The following is a 22,121-nucleotide window of genomic DNA, read 5'->3' on the forward strand; positions in this document are numbered from 1 at the left end:
CTATCATCTTTACTAACAAAAAACCCCCAGCACCCTTTGTTTAGTGCTATAAATCTTAATGAAAGCCTGGCAGACAAAAATAAATCCATACAAACCACATCATGTATATGCTTTATGAGACAAGATTGGAATGATTATAAATCACAGTGTAGGGTTACTGCCTTGTCATTTTTCCCAATTAGTGGTGAGGCTTCACTTAGTACTCCAGAGCTAGGATTGCGTTCTAAAACCAGGTTTCAAACAGGTAACTTCCTTCTAGATTTTCTCCTACTCTTAAAAGCAGGTCAGTGTCAGTTGGGTCAGCCAGGGTCAGCTGTCACATGTTTGACATTTTGGTACTACTTTAAATTTAATTTCTCTTTTATCCATGAGAAGAGTTCTGAGAACTTGGATCATGGCTGCCTTCCCTTGGTCATCCTAAAATGTTATTGCTAATTAAAGTCTTTCCAGTCATCCTGGAAGCATCCATACCCTTAATACCTTTTAGTTCTAAAAAATATCTTGCAATACAGCCAAGGGAAAGTGAGTTTGGCTGAGTCTTTTAAAATGAACCTGTCATTTTCCAGAGATGTCCTATTATTCTTGTAAATCAACAGCTAAGTGAATAAAGTTTAAATTAGCCCAGCAGCTGAGCTTTGGTTTTCCCACACTGAGAGTCATTCATAATTGTTATTTTGCACATCTGGCCAGACCTACACGAGAAAGGATGGCTGCTCTAAAATCTGGTGGAGCATGTTTTTAACAGAAGTCAGCTAACAACTTGTATCCAACAACAGTATGAGATGGTTCATATTTTTCTGATGGATCATTTTGGCCCACTCTTCTCTTCAGGGGATGCTGTAGCCAGAAGATGGGGGGAGCTTAGACACAGAATTAGGAGAATTTGCTCTGGAATGACTTTGCTAGATGTTATGCAAATAAACATAAGAAATTACTGATTAAAAAGCACAAAGAAAACCATTGCACTGTGGATTACACCTTACTTTTTGAACACTACTTATTGCACATATCTGAGTCAAATTTTACCTGCATGGGTTATCAGCCCTTCATGCACAAAAGCTCTTTCACAAACTCTTTAAAAAGTCCCCTCTGTAAGCAGTCATCTAAATCTGTGCAGCCACAAACTTAGTTTAGAGGGGAATTGTGACCTACCAAATAGGAGTAGGTACTCCTGAATTAAGGTGGGAGCGCAGTTACACGGTGTAGGAGCACACTGATTGGAAAGCATTACCACGTTGCTCACCTTTTAGGCTCCTCCTTTTCCAGTTTTATGGTCTGTGTTTTGCAAACCTTACTTCTCTCAAATTAAAGGATATTTTGTTACTCAAGAAGTAGTTTTGCTTTAAGTAAAGCCTGGAATGAGGTGGGCTTTTCAATAAGAAGAAAACCAAGCTGCTGGCATCAGTTTAGTACTGTGCTTTCTGTTAGCCAAACCGAGAAAATTACAAACAGTTCACCTTTTTAGGGCAGACCAGCAGCAGATGCACAGCAAGCCCATGCAGACTGTATAAATAAGCCAGCAAAGATGTGACACAGTGCTAAAACTATGACTAAGACCATTTGAAAGAGAAATGTTCCTGTGGAAACGCATCTGCATGATGAATGTAGTTCTGGGCATAGACTCCCTGTAAAGCTAACAAGGAAAATGTCCTCTTCCATATATGGCTAAGCCAATGCATCTCTTCAAGCAAGCTGCCTGCCCTCCACCACACGCAGGCCAACTTGCTTCCTCTACCTCCACTGCTTAATTGCATTTCCATCTGCTGAGTTTTGGAAAAACCCAACTGAAAATTTGCTAAGTTGGATTCAATGTAGTTTGCTCTATAACACAAGCAAAGCGATGCACATCCTCAGCCTCCAAACCTCCTGCCAGCCCCCGCAGCAGCACTGCTAAATGCATCCTCCTGCAGGTCACTGGTTACTACTGAGGGTTGCCCTGCTGCAGAGTTTTCTGTCAGAGGGAAAATATATAAATAAATGAAACAATGCCCAACTACACTAGGCAGCCAAAGGAAGCCTTCAGAAACCCTTGGTGGAGTTGCAACTAAACTCCGTGTCAGTATTCAACCACGGATGACGGGAACAGAAAAGAACCCATTGTTAGAAGAAATAAATGACCTTTTTTTGGGCAACATTTATGTATTTTCTATTATACTTGTTCTCTCCTTTTTAATTAAATCCTTGAAAAAAATATTCAAATATTCCAGAATCCTTTAAAAAACTGCTTTTTTTTCTTTCTTTACAAAAGGTAAGCTTGCCAAGAAAAATCTTTTCAGCAACTGTATCTCCAGTTGGACCCTTTGTAAAAGGCTGCAAATGGCACAGCTGTTGAAAAACTGCTTTTAAAATGATTTCTGCACATTTGTGAACTGCACTATTTTTGTTAAATATTTGAGGAAGAAAAATACAGGTATAACTTTGCATGTCTGGGCTAACTGCTTTTTCCAAGTTACATAGAATTACATAGAATAAACCAGGTTGGAAGAGACCTTCAAGATCATCGCGTCCAACCCATCAACCAATCCAACCCACCCAAACAGCTAACCCATGGCACCAAGCACCCCATCAAGTCTCCTCCTGAAAACCTCCAACGACGGCGACTCCACCACTTCCCCAGGCAGCCCATTCCAATGGGCAATCACTCTCTCTGTATTGAGCTTCTTCCTAACACCCAACCTAAACCTCCCCTGGCGCAGCCTGAGGCTATGTCCTCTTGTTCTGGTACTGGCTGCCTGGGAGAAGAGACCAACCTCCACCTGTCTACAACCTCCCTTAAGGTAGTTGTAGAGAGTAATAAGGTCACCCCTGAGCCTCCTCTTCTCCAGGCTAAGCAACCCCAGCTCCCTCAGTCTCTCCTCATAGGGCTTGTGTTCCAAACCCCTCACCAACTTTGTTGCCCTTCTCTGGACTTGTTCCAGCAAGTCAACATCCTTCCTAAACCAAGGGGCCCAGAACTGGACACAGGACTCGAGGTGCAGCCTAATCAGTGCAGTGTACAGGGGCAGAATGACCTCCCTGCTTCCTGTGTCTACAAACAGTAATGCTCAAAGAGAATTTTTTCTTCATAAACTCAGCATTGGTGAAAATCTCTGAAGCCTTCAATTTGAAATGACTTCATTAAGTGACCACAGGAAAAATGAAGGACTAATTAACCACAGCAAGAGTACATTTGAATTTGCAGATCAAGTGTTTAGCACCTTTATATTCCACTAATCACCAAGATATTTTTATTTACTATGCCACAGCACTAAAGCCTTTTGTAGCTTTTTTAATTCATTGGAATAGCAATAGCATTTATACAGAAAATTAACTGGGCAAATGGGATCAAGAAAAAAAAGAGTTAGACTCACAGAGGCTTCAGTCCCTTTGAAATCAAGTATCAATGGCTGCGCCATTCTCCTCACCTCTCCTCAGCTCAGCATCCACCCTGCCTGACCAGGCCACAGTTTCTATCAATATTAAGGCAATATTAGGCCACTGCAGTACTGTTCCACCCTTCTGAGCTGCTCCTCATCCCACACAGTATTCCAGGGCACACCAAGCCAATGCCAAGCAAACAAATCCACTAAAAGGCACTTGCTCCTGCTGGGAGCTGAAGTGTGTCTTGCTGCAAAGCTTTCTATTGAAACATAACCATGCTTCAGACCATGGAAGAAACATTAAAGCATAAAGCAAGAGTTGTGAAGATGCCACCTTGCAAGAGTTGTGCAAGATGTCACCTTTCTGAGGCAATACCCAGACAGCTTACTTATGCACATTTCCACACTTCACTCTAATTACACTTATAAACCTAGAAATTAATTAGCAACTCTCACTTTTGCACTAGTGTTCATGCTTCCCAGACTGACACCTCTCTGCATCAGCTGCATTTTAATGCTTGAATCAAAAGTGTGCATGGAACTGATCCCTCCTGGAGCTGAGATTATGTTTACAGCCACTTTGATCTAGCCTAAGAATGAACAAAAAAAAAAAATCACTTAAAGCTGCCTAACCTTCCTTGTCAATTATTCACCTTTGTTAATCTGCCTCCTGATTGATTATGCTTCCTGTTTTCCTTTCTGACCAGTGCTAGCATTAGTGCAGCCAGCAAGGAACATACAGGCAGGAAAAGATCTGGGTGAAACACCATTTCAACAAAGAAAGGGGCTAGTTGCAGCCATTTGGGTACAAAATTCTTGTCCTGCCTCAGTGGAAGTGGTAAAATGGAGTTCTAGGAAAAAGGAAAGGATACTGCTTCTCCCCCACTCGGTGGCTGTGGGCTGGACTGCAGTGGACATACAGTCAGCCCCCACTCCCAGTCATCAAGGCTCTTGTTATTAAAAGAGCAGGAAGAGGCATGTTTCTAAAATTAAGCAGAATTAAATAGTCTCTGGAGACTACCATTTCAGGACTTGATGGCTACCCTGCTAAAAAAAGTTCCTTTCTCCCTCACTCCAAGCTTTAGCTGAGGACCACACTCTTCAGCGTGAGTTTTATGGACTGGCAAGAAGAATGCCATTCACATTAAAAAAAATAAATTAGGAAAAAGACAAAAAAAGGCAGTCATTTTCTTAACTGGAGAAACCAGACAACCCTGCTGACATGGGGGGGAATTACACAGATGCTACAGACCTCTAGGAACACCCCACACCTCTGTAAGTACTCCTGACAGGCAGAGCTCTCACCACAACCACCAGTTACAAACTCAGACTTGACCTGATGCATAACAACTCTGAGCTCTGTGCACAGCTCACTGCAAAGCAGCAATTCAGTGTAAGTGGCAAAACAGTATCCTGCTGCTCTGTCTGCAGAGAATTCATATTGCTCAGAAAGGCACAGGTACAGAACTGAAAGAGTTTCACACCAAGGAGTTACTTTTTTGATTAAAACTTCCACGTTTGTGGTGTAGATTTTCCAGTGAATTGGGAATTCATCCCAGGTTGTTTTTCATTTGTGACCTTAACTGCTATCTTGTTTAATTAATCAATGTAAATGCTACTGTAATACTGAATTACAGAGCCAGGATACACTGCTTGCAGAGTACATTTCAGGACCATCAGATCCTGAAACTATGTGATGCAATCTTCTTCAAGGAGCAGAGATTTATGATAGACAGTGATGGTTAAAAAGCAAGAAATTTGAGTCAAAGAACCAAAACCTTAACTCACCCTGCAAAACTATTTGGTCCCCGAGTGTGGATCAGCACTGTGATGGTTACCCTTCACAGACTGGCTCAGCTCCTGACCTGGCCCAGTCAGAGTTGAGCTAGTGGGAGTATCTCCAGGTGAAGCTGATAGGAATAGACAAGATGGACAGCAGAAGTGCAGTCTCAAGAGGAGGCCTTTACAGCACCCCAATGCAAAACTAAATGCTAGAAGTGAGCCTGCTTTCAACAGCCTTTCTATCTACCAGTCTACCAATAGCATGGCTCATCAAGCCCATGATGTTCTTTCTCCACCTCACATTCTGCAGATGTTAACAGAGCAGGTTTTGAACTACTTGCAGTAATATGGAAGGAATGGGAGATTAACCCAGATTAATGTGCAAAGGAAGAAATTCTTTAGCACTGAAACAGTTTTCATACAAAAAACCCCCACGTTCCTCACATCAAGGCTGCTTACTCAATTGTGTCCTGAAGAAGCTCTAAGGAATAATCACTTCCACTACCATGACACTAGAGGATAAAAATATAGCAGTACTTCACCTTGGACTTCATTTCTCTCTCTCAGTTGTTACCTCTAAGTTAACAGAATACAAGTATGGTCCCCAAACACTCGTGACAAGCACTTCCACCACCACTCTGTCCTAGTGGGGCATCACACATCAAAATAACCTATAATAAAACAGTTAGGACTTAAATTTTAATTACAAAGAGTTAAAATCTACAGGGAATTGCTTTTCTGCTTGGGGTAGGCAGACCAGCTTCTCCAGTATGGTCACCTGCAACAATGAGCGTATGCCACTGACTAGTCCAAAAGATCAGCTTTTCACTACCTGAAGGGACCTACAAGAAAGCTGGGAAGGGACTTTTTACAAGGGCTTGTAGTGATAGAGGGAATGGACTGAAGCTTGAGGAGGGGAGATTTAGACTGGAGATTAGGAAGAAATCTTAACACGTTGTCCAGGGAGGTCATGCATGTCCCCTTCCTGGAGGTGTTAAAGCCAAGTTAGATAAGGCCTTGAGCCCCAATCCCTTGAAAATTTCACTTAACGACAAACCAGCTCCTGCAACTAGCTGCAAACCTAAATACTCCCAACAAGCAAAACCAAGTTGTGCAGTGAACTGTAGAGAACACTAATGCTGCTAAAGCCTGCTTGGTTTGTCTTTTCATACCATATTTCTATTGAAGAAGTCATTCAAGCCCAGGCTGCATGCTGACAACAGTGACAGAAAGTAAAAGAATGAGAAAAGATGCTCAGGGACAACGTGAAGATGCTGCTGCTGCTGACAGAGACTTCATCTGTCAAGTCACCAAAGCCGAAGTGCAGTCTCAATCTCTTCCCTTTGTTCTAATGCCTTTTGGAGAGCAGTGTGGTGCAGGGAGGACTAACCCTGGTTAGTCAGCACCACGTTTGAAGTAGGGACCTTTCTTCAAATGGTACTTACACACACCAGCACTAACAGAAGGGCTGTAATTCATGACTAGACCTCCTACCATATCATCAGTAATTACTAACTTAGGAATACTTTACTGCATTAACCATCCTTGTCCCTAGCTTGGTTCTAACAAGGACAAAGAAACTCTTTGTATAATGTTTCCCTGACTCACTGAATTTGAAGCCAAGATGCCACAGTTTAGGTGATGCTTTTGAAAGCATATTGATGCTTGAAAGGCAACAGTGCTTCAACACAGGTCATGCAAACAAGCAGCCTGTGTATGATCCCCACATACAGCAAACCATTTAAGAGCCAAGCCAGCTGCTCTTTCTCATGAGAGTATTATTTTTTCCACATAGGTTTATTTAGATACTTTCACCAGGCAATTATCCACAGACTGCAATTTATAGGGTAAACTCTAACAGCTGTATTTTGGAAAACCAGACTAACAAACAGGTGTATTGTGCTTAATGTTCAACATTAAATTAGGAGAGAAATGCAACTCTGCATGTTGTCAAGCAGAGCAACACAGGCCTGCAGCTACACTGAATTAGAACACCAGCAATGTGTTTTTACTGTTTATTACTTATGGCTAGTTTTGACTAAAACATTTGCATCTTTTTCTGAAAAGCCAGTTTAAAACTACTTTTTGCTACCTCTGTTGTGCTTGCTGAAGTATGGAATAAAGAAAAGCAGCACACGCCACACGCCACCAAACACCTGCACTTCTCTCTCTCACCAAGACATCCCATGTCAGTGCATCCTACCACAGAAAGCTGGGATTCCTACAAGGGCATTACGAAGCTCCTTGAATTTTAAGGGCAAAATAATACAGCCTATTCATATGCTGCTTATGCTGGCATGTAAGCACACCAGAGAGACAGCACCTCTCTCTAAGGCTAACACACCAAGCTCATGGGCACCGATGCTGTGGTTGAAACTACTGTTCTCTGTATCTATAACAGCTTCTATAGATGTGCACCTCGAGAGCTTCCTCTTTAAGGATAAATATATAATGTGGACACAAATGCTAAGCATGAAAACACCCAAATTTTTCTCACCTTAAAACCAAAATAGCCATTTTCTGTGCTCTCACCAACAAGTTCCCAGCAGTTCATGTCCATTACAACCTTGATGCTCAAAGCACACCGTGTCTCCATGGATTTGTAACAATTCTCACTGTACTCAATCTCATTGCTATCAGCTGGCATTTTTCCATAACAAACATTTCAGGGATTTGGTTATTACAAGCACCTCTTCACACAATTTTAATTAAAACAGAGAAAAAATAAAATCTGCTTTTTCATCACTTTTCAAATGCCTTTGCATCCGTCAGTCATTTTGGGCCGTAGTTTAATTTCTCCTCTTTCTTAAATGTCACAGGTTGTTTGGGGCTTGGTTTTGGGGTTTTTGGTGGAGGAGAGTGTGAATTCAATATTTAACTTGTTTACAGAGGTCTTGCTAGTCCACAGGACTTGGCTAAGTTTAGCATTTCCATCTCAGACAGACTACAGTTAGAAATGTCACATAACAATTTGAAGCCATTCTAGCAGAAAACAGGGGTATCTGTTCCTTGTGGCAGCATTAAATTGCCACAAACTCTGCACCACTTACAGCTCCTATAATCAGACTATTTAATTTTGTGCAACTTAAACCTCACATTCATCCACACAGAGGGAAATGAAAAGTAAAACACATAAATACAGCTCTTACACGCTCGATTGTAACTGATGTTTCTAAGGCCTTAGTAATATCCATGACTGTCTGGCTAAACTTACTTTAATCCAAAGGAATTAAAGGAAAAGCAGAGCAGAAGCATTTACATGCTTAACTGAAGTTCTCTAACTTTTTACTTAACACAATGCCTTGCTCATCTACTTAAGAGAAAACAGCTGCTATTTCTGCAGGTACTGCAGGAAGCCAGAAGCTGGCACACCGCAAAGGGCAAACTCAGCGGAAACTCCGTCGTTACATGGCAGCCTTCACCCACCAGTAGCTCACTAATGCTCAGGGTACAGATGCAGCAACCAAAATCAAGATGAAAGGAACAGCAGTGCTGCAGCATCTTCACCTCCAAAAAAGCAGCCTCTGGCCCTGTGCTCCCACTTGTGGGCTTCCAACACCTTGAGTAAGCTCCACTGGTTGGGCTGGCAGAGCAATACCTGGAGTCACCTCTTTCCACTCCCCATTGAAACCTGCCCTCTGTAGCCTCAGCACACTGGATCACACCTCCACATGCACAAGGCAGTGCAGAGGAAACAACTTCTATAGAGTGGTCGATGGGGAACAGACTAAGACCTCCAAAATGACACTGGGATCTGAGTGCTGCTAAACCAGCCCAAAAATCCAGGCTGTCACAAGCCCATCACCTTCCTTCTCTGCTGACCTTGGGTGAACTGCCTATGAATGAATGCTCACACAGCAAAAGCCAGTTTGGGAACTGTTCTGGTTTGATTCTTAATTTTTCTAATAGCTATTAGAATAAATTAATTGGCAAAAAAAAAAAAAGACAAGACATGAAGAAAAAAAAAACACTGAAAGGGTTTTTTTAATTTGTTGAGGTTTTGAAATTTTAATTCAGGATTTGCCTGGCAAGTACATAGAATAATGCTTACAGATAGCATCCAAACATTTAATTGCAAGGCTTTTTAAAAAGGATTCACTCTTTTAACAATTTAGAGCGAGACTAGCACTGACACAAATCTCATCCTCAACATAGTTTCAACACTGCTAAGTGGTCAGAAAAATGGACATGCAGAAACAATAAAAGACTGGTTATTACACAGAACTATATATATAGCCTTATAAACCTGTATCTAGGTGATTTTAAAATATATAGTTAATTCTAGATGTTTGATTTTACAGATGCATGTTTTTTATACATCTGTCTCACTCATGTTGGTTATTCTTTCAATGCCAGTGACAACTGGCTAGGTATAAGCGCACAGCAAAACAAACAGTGGACTCCATCTGGATCTCAATCCTGAAGTTTGAGTGCCTTACAAAAAGATCACCAATCTCAGGAAATAAATGACTTTGACCTCGGTTTTTGTTTGTTTGCTTTGTGTGCGTTTGTTGGTTTTTGTTTGTTTTGGTTTTTGGAACAGCAGACACTTGATAAAATATTTCATACAGCCTGGAGTTCATGGGCTGCTTCGAAGAAGACTGCAAAACATAATAAAAGATGAGGTTTCTCAAAGTGGCCAAGCAGATATGCCAGTTAGTCACTACTCAATGGAGACAGCTCAACTTCTTTGGGCCCTAAAATTCCCCAGTTTGCACCTTTCATCTATCTGGTGCCAACTGTGGCTAACACGTTCGTCTATTAACCAAGACAGAGGAACAAGATGAGCAACAACTCCTTGCTGAGTTATTTTTCACCTGACCTAGCGAGCTAAGATGAATTAACCAAGTCAAAAAAGAACTGAAGCACACATGGGCAGATGCTGTAAGGTGCCACAGCAGTTTATGCCAACTTATTTCTGGACTACCACAGTCCCTCACTCTTCTCGCTATGAGTTGCACGTTTTCCTATTCCTCCCGTTGGCCTGAAGCACATCACTAGCAATGCCTGTGGTCACCTAGCTGAAACAGCTGATCTAGCTGAAAATCATGTCTTTGCCAAGCTGTTTTTTCAACCTGATCAGCTACTTCAATGACTTACTGTGCAGCCTTAGGACTTCCACTGCTGATGCAAGGAGGATGGCAGCAGTGCACAGCAGGAGGGACAGTTAATACCTGCATTGGTATAATTACTGCAGAGCCATGCTCCTATGAAAATAAAACATTGTCAGTTGAATTCATGGTTCAAGGACCACTGGGAGCATTTTACAAACTATGAAATTCAAGTAAATTTGAAAACCACTTGTCTAGTGCAGAGTTTTGAATTATCACTAATGAGCAACTTCTTTTGTTGGGCTTTCTTTTAAACTCTGCAGAGGCACAGCATTCAAACTTCTTCCAGCTAAAAGCAAATGTTAATCATGTTAAGTACTGACATTATTAATCTAGAAAGTGAAACTGCATCGTGAATTATGCACCAGAAAGAGCCAGTATCTGTGCAAGCTTTTTTTGTTAGCATCTAAAATGCTCTCCAGGTTGGCCAGCTGCTGGTGATAAAATTGCTGGCAGCAAATCTTGTATGCTGCATGTCTTCTTCAATGCTGAAGCTGAGTTTTTCACTGAAGATGGCGATACCAGCAACATGCCAAGGTAACATTTTAGCCTGCCCTTTGAAAAATTATGTAAACAACATCTGCAGCAGAGGGAAGTAACACCTACATAGAAAAAAAAGAGTAGTATTTACCACTGTTTATTATTTCATGATGCACTTTAAACAACCTAGAACCAGTATGTATACCATCTTCTTCTGAAGAAGGAAATCTGCTGTTTCCTTTTTTACGCTCAAGTCCACACCCAGGAAAAAGGACACTGAAGTTCTCAAAACCCAGTTTCTCACAGAAATTTGTATTTTCTTCCTTTCCATGCAAAAAAACCAGCACCAAAAGAAATGAGTCCCCATTTCTGAACTGCACATCAAAAAAAAATCAAAGAATAGATGTTATCTCCTACAGTGTCACCCTTACAGATGTGTTTGGAACTGCAGGTAGGTTATGTTCATGTACAACTGGAAGACTAATATTTTTTTTTAATCTATCCTGACACAAACCCAGAAAAATTACATTAAAAAAAAAAAAGCTTGTATTTTATGCAGATGGTCTACAGCTTGCTTTTCAGCATCAGGACACTCTCTAGCTAGCACCAAAAAGTGAGCACATTAACACACTAAATACAGCTGTGCAAACCCCTCCCACCCCCCAAACAATTATAGAAGGCAATTGCTGACTTTATCCTATGCCCACCAAAACCAATTTCCCAATACACAAGAAAATAAAACATCAGTGCACTCAGACAGAACTCATCCAGAACACAGTGGCAGCACACATTCAACCTTGGTTAACCCAGTCAGTCTTGTGGATGATGGTAGCAAAGGCTTTCTCGTTTCTCCTTTCTATGATCAGAAGAGGGAACAATATTTCACTGGCTGACTGGACAAGCCAAAAGTCTTCACCACTTCACTCTCAACAACACAGTAATAATCATAGAATCAGTCAGGGTTGGAAGGGACTACAAGGATCATCTAGTTCCAACCCCCCTGCCATGGGCAGGGACACCTCACACTAGATCAGGCTGGCCAGAGCCTCATCCAGCCTGGGCTTAAACACCTCCAGGGACGGGGCCTCAACCACCTCCCTGGACAACCCATTCCAGGGCTTCACCACTCTCACTGTGAAGAACTTCCTCCTCACATCCAGCCTGAATCTCCCCACCTCCAGCTTCATTCCATTCCCCCTAGTCCTATCACTACCTGATATCCTAAGAAGTCCCTCCCCAGCCTTCTTGTAGGCCCCCTTCAGATACTGGAAGGCCACAATAAAACCACCTCGGAGCCTTCTTTTCAATAATAGAAGTCCTCTCAAAGTAAAAACTAATCCCAACTTAATGATAATGAAATACTAACATGTCATCTTCTGATCCCTGGGACAGTGCTTTTTATTTAACATCAAAAACATGATATCCTTTTGTATTTATCTCTACAGCACAAACAGTCTTTCCTTTCAGCTGTACTTAGCCACAGCAAAACCCCTTTACCTAAGATTTGGAAAACCTGACAGCTGAGGGTCTAGGCAGTACTTGGATGTTACCCAATTTAATACTTGAGCAACGGAGTCTGCAGAGGATGTTGGCCAAGCTACTAGAGTGCCAGGCCCTTGAAATGATCTCTTATGCTCTCTGATATGCTCCTGACACTTGGGTTAGCTCAACTCACTGGGAGAGCATCCTATGATCTTTTGCTTCATGGCAGCACAAGGCCACAGATCAACTCCTCATAGGTCCTGCCAGCCTACAAAGACAGCAGGTTCACAGGATGTTAGGGGTTAGAAGGGACCTCCAGAGATTATTGAATCCCAGCTCCCCTGACCCCAGAATCTAGTGCAGATCACACAGGAATGCATCCAAATGGGTCTTGAGTCTTCAGAGAGGGAGACTCCACAATCTCTCTGAGAGCTAGATGCAAAAGTGGCAGAGACAGCTCTCATGCCAATGCCCAAGGTTACCATTGTGTTAAGACCAATAAACTGCAACTGCACCAAAGAAAATTAACAATCCTGGAATGGTTTGAGTTGGAAGGGATCATTTAGTTCCAGCATCCCTGCCATGGGCAGGGACACCTGCCACTAGATCTGGCTGCTTAAAGCCCCATCCAATCTGGCACTTCCAGGGATGAGGCATCCACAGCTTCTCTGGGCAAGCTGTTCCAGTGACTCACCATCCTCAAAGGGAAGAACTTCTGCCTTACATCTAATCTAAATCTACCCTCTTTCAGTTTAAAGACATTGCCCTTTCTCACATCACTGCACACTCCTGTAAAGAGCCCCTTTCCAGCATTCTTGTAGGCCCTGCTTAGGTACTGGAAGATTGCTGTAAGGTGTCCCTGGAGCCTTCTCTTCTCCAGGATGAACAACCTCAACTCCCAGGCTTTTCTCATGGCAGAGCTGTTTCATCCCTCTGATCATCACTGTGGGCCTCCTCTGGACCTGCTCAAACACTCATCCATGTCCTCCTTATGCTGGGAACCAAAAAACCTGAAGACATGGATGCCAAAGGGTCTCGTGAGAGCAAACCAGCTGGGGATAATCACCCCTCTCAACTTGCTGGTCACACTTCTGCTGCAGCCCAGGATGTGAATGACAGCTTACACCCCTTTTTCCTTTGCCTCTTGTATCCTTATTTCAATATTTACTTGAAGGTCAAGGTTATGCCAAACCAGACATCTTGGTCTCAGGTTTGTTTTTCAAAACCATGACCTCAGAGAAGGCTACATTAATATCCATGATACCACCTTTGACTCACAATAATATAATTTCCTAAGTGAAATACTGACTCTTTCTAAATTAATAGGATTATTTTTCTTCTCTTTTAAATAACCACAAATCAGTCATCTTTGCATGAGGGCAAGATCAGTGTTTTTCACTCTACCACAAAGGATAAGAAGAAAGCTTTCACTGTTTCCATTCAGCTTCCACCTCAATATTGCCTTTACTTGCACAACTCTAAAGGTAAAAAATGTATTTGTTAATAACCATAAAACTAACTACATGTGAGTACTTGCATATGACTAGCTGTACTACACAGAAATGTATAGTTTGATCCAATAAGAACCCATACAATGGCTCTCCTTCCTGCTTACACACTAGAATGTACCAGGAACGTACCAAAAGCCGAGTTGAAACTAAGCTAAGCCTAAAGTAGGACAAAGTTAAGCGTATGTGATCCTGTCCAATAACAAGAATCAGAAACATATGAACTGCAAATATTATTAGAAGCTTAGAGAAAACAACTCTAAACAAAAAACAACAATGATTTGTGGGCAGAATGTGAGAACTGCATTAATTTATCAAAGATATGCAAGACATTTTTCTGTGGGAGAAGGGAAAGGATGAAAAGGCTGGCGAGAAAGCACCGGTATGATCTTAGCTCTAAACAGCAAGAGCAATGTTAAGATTCCAGCCTCAAGTCTCTTACTCAAAACTTCTCCCTCCACCAGAAACCACAAGAATACTAACGGTATTTTGCTGCTGCTGTTGGAAAAGAAAGAAAGTACATGAAACTGCTTTTAAAGACAGCAAGCATATTTCATAACCCTTTTTGTAGCTGGCTGTCAAGAGAAACTGAGAAAGATATAAAACAGAATATCACTCTCATTTACTAAACTCTTTACTCAGTGACACTCCAAAGAGTCAGGTAAGAATCCTACTGCCTTCCCTGAAAGAAAATGTTAATATTATAGCCTCATCAGGCAACTTTCCCTACCAAGTGGCTTGGCTATATGTAAATTTTGGACTAAATTAGCGACTTTACCATCTCTGTGGGAATCTTCAGTCCATTGATGGGACAACACGATAGCCTGGGAAGTTCAGGAGCCACTTGAGTAATGCAAGAATAGAAAAGTAGAAGGTAGTTGTTACAGGATGTTCAATAACAATGTTCTTAACTACGTTCTATTAAAGAGAGCACCTCTAGCATGGAAAAAGACAACTGTGCTACTTAATGAGACATAATGAGGTGCCCAGTGCCTAATTTTTTGTTCAGAGAAGAGTTTTCCTTCTCTGTGTGACATTTTCAATACAAGCCTACACATCTAGAAACTCACAGTCTGTTATGAACACAGCTAAAGCACACAACAATTTCTTACCACAAAGCTGTATCTAATTTCTTCACTACCAATCCACATGGAAGGAGAGAATAAAGTTTAGAGAGAGGTCTCATGAGAAATCCTGACTTAGTTTTAACAGTTTGGGTTATGGGACCACACCTATGCAGGACAAATTAGCACATGAGGACACACACAAAATAGGAGACTAAATTTGTCTTGCCATTTGTGGATAAACACAAAAATGACCAAGAAAATTCCATAATCACAACAACTGACAGATACTGGTCAATACTGCAGACCTCTGTGGTTACTGCATGGCAAGTAAAGCTGGCAATAGAACACACAATAGAACAGGGCGATACCGAGTGATGAGGAGCTACGCAGGAAAAAAGGAGATGGTACAAACTACCATAAAGGACACCATTCAGCACTAGAACTAAGCAAATTTCCCTTTTTTTTGACACAAAAGGAGCCTTAAATCAGGTCAAGATACTGGCAGTGTCCGTCCAGGAGAGAGACCTGCAGACTTTGCTCATCTCTTCACGATTCTGTGGCATTCCATCTTGAAAAACAAACATCCTCTTCGGAAACAACAGCTAACTCTCCCCAAACACAAAAACCCCCTCATTTTCCTGTAAAGCTTTAAGATGCAGATGTTTGCATAAAAAAAACCACCCATGTATTCAAACAGAAGCCTGAAACATCTCAAGTCATCTAACCAGCAATGCAAGCCGGAGCATAGTAGGTTCCACATAAACATAAGGAAAAACTTTTTCACTGTGAGAGTGACAGAGCACTGGAGCAGGGTGCCCAGAGAGGCTGTGGAGTCTCCTTCACCACAGACTTTCAAAACCCACCTGGATGCATTCCTGTATGACCTGCTGTAGGTGATCCTGCTCTGGCAGGGGTGTTAGACTGGATGATCTTTTGAGGTCCCTTCCAACCCCTAACGTTCTGTGATTCTGTGCAATGTTAAAACCTGCTAATGCTACTGTCAGTAAGTGACTTCAAAGTAAGGTGAGTAGAGCAAGTGGGAACAATTTGAAGACTCAGCAATGTAAAAACAGGCAGGAGATAAAGATAGGAAAACACAAACTCAACTTTTGAGGTAATTTTGCTGTTGGGAGATAGGAAATTTTAAACAACAGCAGACAAAGTAAAAATCTAGTCATAGGGCAACAGTAGACATACTGGGAAGCATTTTTTAATGACATTTCCAAAATAAACCCAACTACACATTGCCTTAATTACATTTTTAGGAATTATTTAATTTATGTAATTGCCTCATGAGCTCTACCAATAGATTGTGAGAAGACTGGAAAAATCCAAGCCAACAAACCACAAGACACTCTCAACAAGGATTCCCCCTTAGAGGGCTGACTGCAGCTCCTAAGAATTAAAAGGATGCCAAGGGGATTTGCCATCCTACACCAAAAAGAGTTGGGAAAAAAATAAATCACTTGAAGTTCTAGAAAAACAAAATCAGAGCAGAATAGCCTCCACTACTGCCAAGCTTGGATTCCCTTTCTTCTGGACCTAACCAGTCTCTCTTCCAAGTGCCATGTGAGGAGCCATGAGCAATCTTAAAGCTAGCTAGCTGTAGTTAACACGGATGAGAAAAATCCCTGCCTAACTTCAGTTTTTCCAGGATCTCACTGATTGTAGTCTCACTAAGGGGGAAGGGGTACAAAATGCATTTGAAAAGAGGTGAAGAGGAAGTAAAGTATAGCAATTTAGAGAATGGTTTTGGTTGGAAAAGATCATTAAGATCATTGAGCCCAACCATTACCTAACACTACTAAATCTGGCGTTAGACCGTATCACTTACCATCACATCCCTCCAACCTAAACACCGCCAGGGACTGGGGATTCAACCACCTCCTTGGGTGGCTAAGAAACCTTTCAGTGAAGGAGTTTCTTCTAATACCCAATCCAAACCTTCACTGGTATAACTTGAGGCTGTTTACCCTTCTCCTATCACTTGTTACACTAAGAAGACCAACACCCACCCAGCTACAACCTCCTTTCAGGTGTCTGTAGAGTGAAGTGGTCTCCCCCGAGCCTCCTTTTCTCACAACACCCATTCCCTCAGCCACTCCTCATAAGACCTGTTCTCCAGACTCTTCATCAGCTTCCTTGCCCTTCTCTGGACCTGCCCCAGCCCCTCAATGTCCTTTTTGTAGCGATGGCCTCAGAACTGAACACAGGTGGTTTCACCAGTGAAGAGTACAGGGGAACAATCACTTCCCTACTTCTGCTGGTCATCTCTTCCTGATACAGGCCAGGATGCTTTTGGCATTCTTGGCCACCTGGGTACATGCTGACTCATATTCAGATGTCAATTAACACTGAGATCTTTCTCTGCTGGGTAGCTTTCCAGCCACTCTTCCCCAAACCTGTGATGTTGTATGGGGTTTGTAGGACCCAGCACTTGGCCTTGCTAAACCTCATACAACTGGCCTTGGCACATCAATCCAGCCCATACAGATCCCTCGGTAGAAGAGCCTCCTAACCCTCAAACAGATCAATACCATTGCCCAATTTGGTGTCATCTGCAAACTTACTGAGGGTTCACCCAATTGTCTTGTCCACATCATTGATAAAAGATACTAAAGAGAACTGACCCTAGTACTGAGCCCTGGGGAACACCACTTGTGACTGGCCACCAACTGGATTTAACTCCATTCAGCACATGGGCCCGGCCATCCAGTCAGTTTTTCACACAGCAGTGTCCATCCATTCAAGCTATGAGCAGCCAGTTTCTCCTGGAGGATGCTGTGGGAGACAATGTCAAATGCTTTACTAAAGTCCAAATAAACAACATCCACAGCCTCTCCATCATCCACTAGGCAGTTTTTCACAAAAGATGAGGTCCATCAAGCAACCTGATCAAGCTGAGAACAAGCTGGTCAAGCTTTGTTAGCAAAGATACATCCAGTCTCTACTCTTCCCCTGCAAAAATCCAATCCCCATGCCACGTAGGAGGTGTAACTAGCAGAGAATAGAAGGTAGCACAGTTCAGGCACCCACTCCCTATGCGCAAAGGTAATGTGAGTGAAGGCTGCACCAGGCACCACATGCAGGTCTGCATTGAAGAAGCTCAGGCCCCCCTCCCCCTACACCCACGGGCAGGAGAAAAACAGCAGGGACTCTGCATATTTGTCCACTAGAAGGAAACAGAGCAGAGCTGGAGCCCATTCCAGAACTAAAGCCTTTGATGATGACTTACAAAAAGGGTTTCATCAAGAGGAAGTACTTCAACAGCAGTCCTGCTGCAGCCACAACCAGGACCGTTTCTGAAGGCTGCATTACCAAATGGCATGGACAGCCAGGAAGCCTGTAGCTGGCTGATGAGAGGGCTGGGAAAACCGCGAGCTCAGCGTGCATCACATCACTCCACTAAATCAAGACTGGGTGGAAAGGTAGGCATGACAACTATTTACAAACATCTGAAGAGCATTCATACCAGTGGCAGTGAGGAAATCATATTCAGGGCAATGGAGTACATAGCACGTGTCCACTCCACATCAGCACCGCGCTCTTCAGGCCTGCCTTTGCTACCCAAGTTACCTACTTCCTGAGCTGCTTCTTATAGCCAAGGAGCTCCTTTCAAAACTGCACCACAGCAGAGCTACCGTAGGAGGACTAGAGAGGACAATCAAGAGCAGAGGAATGAAATAACTGGAAAGAGAGAACGGCAGGAAAAGTTTCCGGATAGTTTTTTCTCTGCTGTGGGAATCACTTCCCAAAGGAAGTGGTAGAAGATTAACCACTTAAGTCACTTAAAACTCAAGACAAAACAATAAAATTCTTCACTCCCATCAGAAATTCATGCGTATTCTAGAGAAACTCACATCCCTCCGAATCAGTCCTCCACAAGGGTGGCCATAGCTAGGAACACAGTGCAGACTGGACAACCAAATGAACAGAGCAGAATGAGCTCCCTGGCTGCACACACAAAGCACGCCAGATCTTTGACTGCTGACATTTCATTTTGAAATAAGTCTGGTTTATTTAGAATGTGGCTGGCAAACAGATACAGCACTTACCAGCTCCAGTTCTGATTAAGGTTTAGATTTCATTCTGCATGCCTGTCAGGTCTGCACCTCTCAGCTGAAGCATCTTTGAAAAGGACAAAAGTTGAAGGTGTTCATACCCTAAACTTGCCTCGTCTTGCCTGCCTATTGCCAATGGCTTGTTGCTTTTGCAGCCCTTAAAAATATAGCCTTAGGCAGGCTTGCAAAATGCTACTTAATCATTTGCCAGAGGCAAGCAATACTTTTTGTGAGAGGAGAATGAATCATCAGTTTCGTGATCATCACTGGGATAGACATGAACAATTAATGTCTTCACAACTTTTTAAGTCCTGTTCAGTCTAATTCACATCTTTCCAGTGGTACAATACTTTAAAAAAAATCCAATCAACAAACAAACAAAAAAAACCAAAACCCCAAAAACCCTTCAAGTCATTGCATTTCACAATAGAAACTATTTTTCTCACCCTATGACCACCACATGATTAATGTGCCAGGAGTATCAGCGATTTAAGTGCTTTGACAGATGAAGTCCGGCTCCATTTTGACACTGAAGCACACATGCAGCATTTAACATAAGCAGTTCCACTAGTGTGAACTTACTCCTTAAGGTCTGTGTGTCTTGGCATGAAGAGGGTGCCACAGCACCAATGACAGAACCACCAGGAAAACCAACACTTTGGCCCAACACATGTTGATATGAACAGACTGCTCTATTGTAGCAACAACAAACACAGAAGGAAGCAAGAACACTGGTCAACTTTTTTCCTAAAGAAAAACAGTCACAAAGACTTGCTGATGAATCTAACAGGCAAATCAGACACTTGTTCCATAAGACAAAGCCGTATGACACGGACTAAACAGTGACTCAGAAAATTTCCTAGCACTTCATGCTTCCTTCTAGCCATTGGTACAGGAAGGCAGTAAAAGGGAAGATGCTGTGATCCTATCGCTGTAAGTTATTTCAGAAATCTCCACATAGAACAGAGGCCTCACATTCCTGCTTCCAGCCCGATACAAGCTTACAGCAACTTAAAGGCTCATGGCCAGCTTAGAGCAAAAAACCGCATGAAGACTGAAGGCATGGAGCAGTCAATACACAACGACCACGCCGTCATTCAAACAGCGCACATACCCCGCTCTTAATGGTTGCTTTTAGCAGACATGTGCAGGTCAAAACTCGAGGCACTCAAGTTCCTGCACTGCCTCCGTCCCGTACCTCCCTTCTCCCGGCGCTTGCTTCCCGCGGACGGAAAGCTTCCCCCTCTGGCTCTGCAGACTCCGGAGCGGGCGCTGAGAGCGACGGCCGACCTCCCACGCACTCGTGGGGAAGCCGCCTCAAACTTTACCCAGCCCAGTGCCGCCCTTCCCAGGGCACCTCCGGGCCAGCGGCCGCCACAGGGCTGCTCTGACCAAGGAGAGCACCAGTTCAGGCTGACACCGCCGTAGAGGGAAGGGCCGGGCGTCGGGCGGACAAAGGCCTGGCTGGCCCCCACCGGCCCGGGAGGCCCGAGGCCGCCGTCCCGCCGCCACAGGAAGCGGCAGGCTGGGCCCGACACGTTCTCGCCCGCAGCGTCGGACCTGGACGAGCACACCGCCCCGAGCGCCGGGGCAGGCACCCTCTCCTCTGCCCGGGACGGGCGCTAAGGGACCCACGCCCCGGAGCGGCAGCGGCTGGCGTGCGGCTGCCGGCGGCTCCCAACGCGGGCGAGCAGCGGGAAGCCGCAGTCGCTGCCCTCTGCACCGCACCACTCGCCGCAGCCCGCCCTGACACCGGCGGACGCGCCCGAGACGGGGCGCTCCGGGCAGGACAGACACCGCTCAGCCCCGCTCCCGCCCGGCTCCAACCGCCGCCCCGTCCTTTCCATACCTCGGCCATGGCCGCGGCGCGGCTGGCTCCCGGCGGGGCGCGCTCCGGCCCGCTTGACGCTGTCCCTCTGCCCCAGCAGCGGGCTGGGATAGGCGCGGCACGGCGCGGCGGGACGCCCGGCCTTAGTCCTCGCTCCCCGTCCGGCTGCCCGCCGCCGCCTCGCCTCGGAGCTGCTGAGGGGTAGCCCGGCGAGGCGGGGGAGGGGAAGGTCCGCGCTCGGCCGCTCTTTCCCCGCCCCGGAAACACATTCCTCCCCGCTGCCGTCAAGCCCAGGCGTGGGAGGCGCTGTCGGCGCGACGGGGAAGGAGGGAAGGGTTTTCCCTGCTAGGAGCAGGGTTTGCTTCCCACTTGTCCCCCATCTCCCTTCGTGCCGACCGCCAGAGCCTTATTTGGTGGGGCTGCTGTGTCAGCGCCCGGCTGCCTGGTCCCCCGCGCTGCAGCTCCCGCTCGCTCCCGCAGGACGAGCATCGGGGACGTGGCTACTCCGCTCTGGGGTCGGGAGGCTGCTCGACCCCAGCTTTTCTTTTTTCAGGGACACGCGTGGAGGCAGAGGGGTGGCTGGGGGAAGGGGGACCACCCCGTCCCTCTGCTGGCAATTGCTTCCAAAAGCGGTGGAGTGACGGATGAGCCTGGCATGACTCGGGCACACCGTCCAGGCTTAAAGTAGAACTCCCCGAGTCTTTTGGTAGGAGCCTGCTGCTGTTCGGCGCCTGCTTTTAGTGTTTTTAAGTGATCCTGCGAGTAGGTTCTTGGAGGATCTACTGATAGAAGAGTAACAATAAAAATCTGTCATTCGATACTTTTGGAGGGGAGGCGAAGAAGTGAATGGGAAAAGCAAGCTCTGGACGTACGGCTCATCGTGTAAGCTGTGTATATGGCTGCTGGAGCTTGTGTCAGTTCTTATTTCGGTATGATGAGCTAAACGGCTGTTGCTGTAAATGGATAATTTTTGTCCCTTCCCCTCTGCTTTGTTTTCTAGCTGCCCTTTAAGATAAATCATAGAATCATACAATTGTTTACTTTGGAAAAGAGCTCTAAGATGCCCAATGACCAACCCAACACCACCATGACCATCAGACTGTGTCCCAAAGTGCAGTATCCACGAGTTTCCCTCCAGGGATTGTGACTCCACCACCTCCCTGGGCAATCTATTCCAGTACCTTTGCTCTTCCAGTAACTATTTTTTTCCAAATATCCAGCAATGTCTCTGTCTTGGTCAAGTGCAGCTTGTGATTCAGCTCCATGTGCCACTTGAACAGCAAGGTTGGTTAGGATCTCGTGTTAATGTAGCTGCATTAGCAGAAGCTCTTAATACTGATACAACTATAATTAGTGGTGTTAGAAAATGAGACCGAAATAATAGTCTGCTGCTCCACAAAGCCTCATCGAAAGCAGGCACTGATCAAATCAAGTAGAAGAGAA

At 44.3% G+C, this 22,121-nt stretch overlaps 1 protein-coding gene across 2 annotated transcripts in view; it reads right to left on the reverse strand.

Moving 5' to 3' along the window:
• The window catches only part of ITGB1 (integrin subunit beta 1), a 44,304-nt gene extending 23,383 nt beyond the window's left edge, over positions 1–20,921 (reverse strand). Inside the window, exon 1 of one of the 2 annotated variants that reach the window (XM_068146238.1) lies at positions 20,700–20,917. In XM_068146238.1, the coding sequence (XP_068002339.1) occupies positions 20,700–20,708 (9 nt within the window). In that variant the 5' untranslated portion in view covers positions 20,709–20,917. Of the gene's footprint in view, positions 1–20,699 lie in introns of both variants that reach the window. The other variant, XM_068146237.1, reaches the window with a different exon arrangement.
• Positions 20,922–22,121: the final 1,200 nt, after the last annotated feature.

Source organism: Melanerpes formicivorus, unplaced genomic scaffold (genome assembly GCF_026170545.1).
Source record: "Melanerpes formicivorus ecotype bairdi unplaced genomic scaffold, bMelFor1.0.p_v2 SCAF_13, whole genome shotgun sequence".
In the NCBI taxonomy this organism is placed as follows: domain Eukaryota; kingdom Metazoa; phylum Chordata; class Aves; order Piciformes; family Picidae; genus Melanerpes; species Melanerpes formicivorus.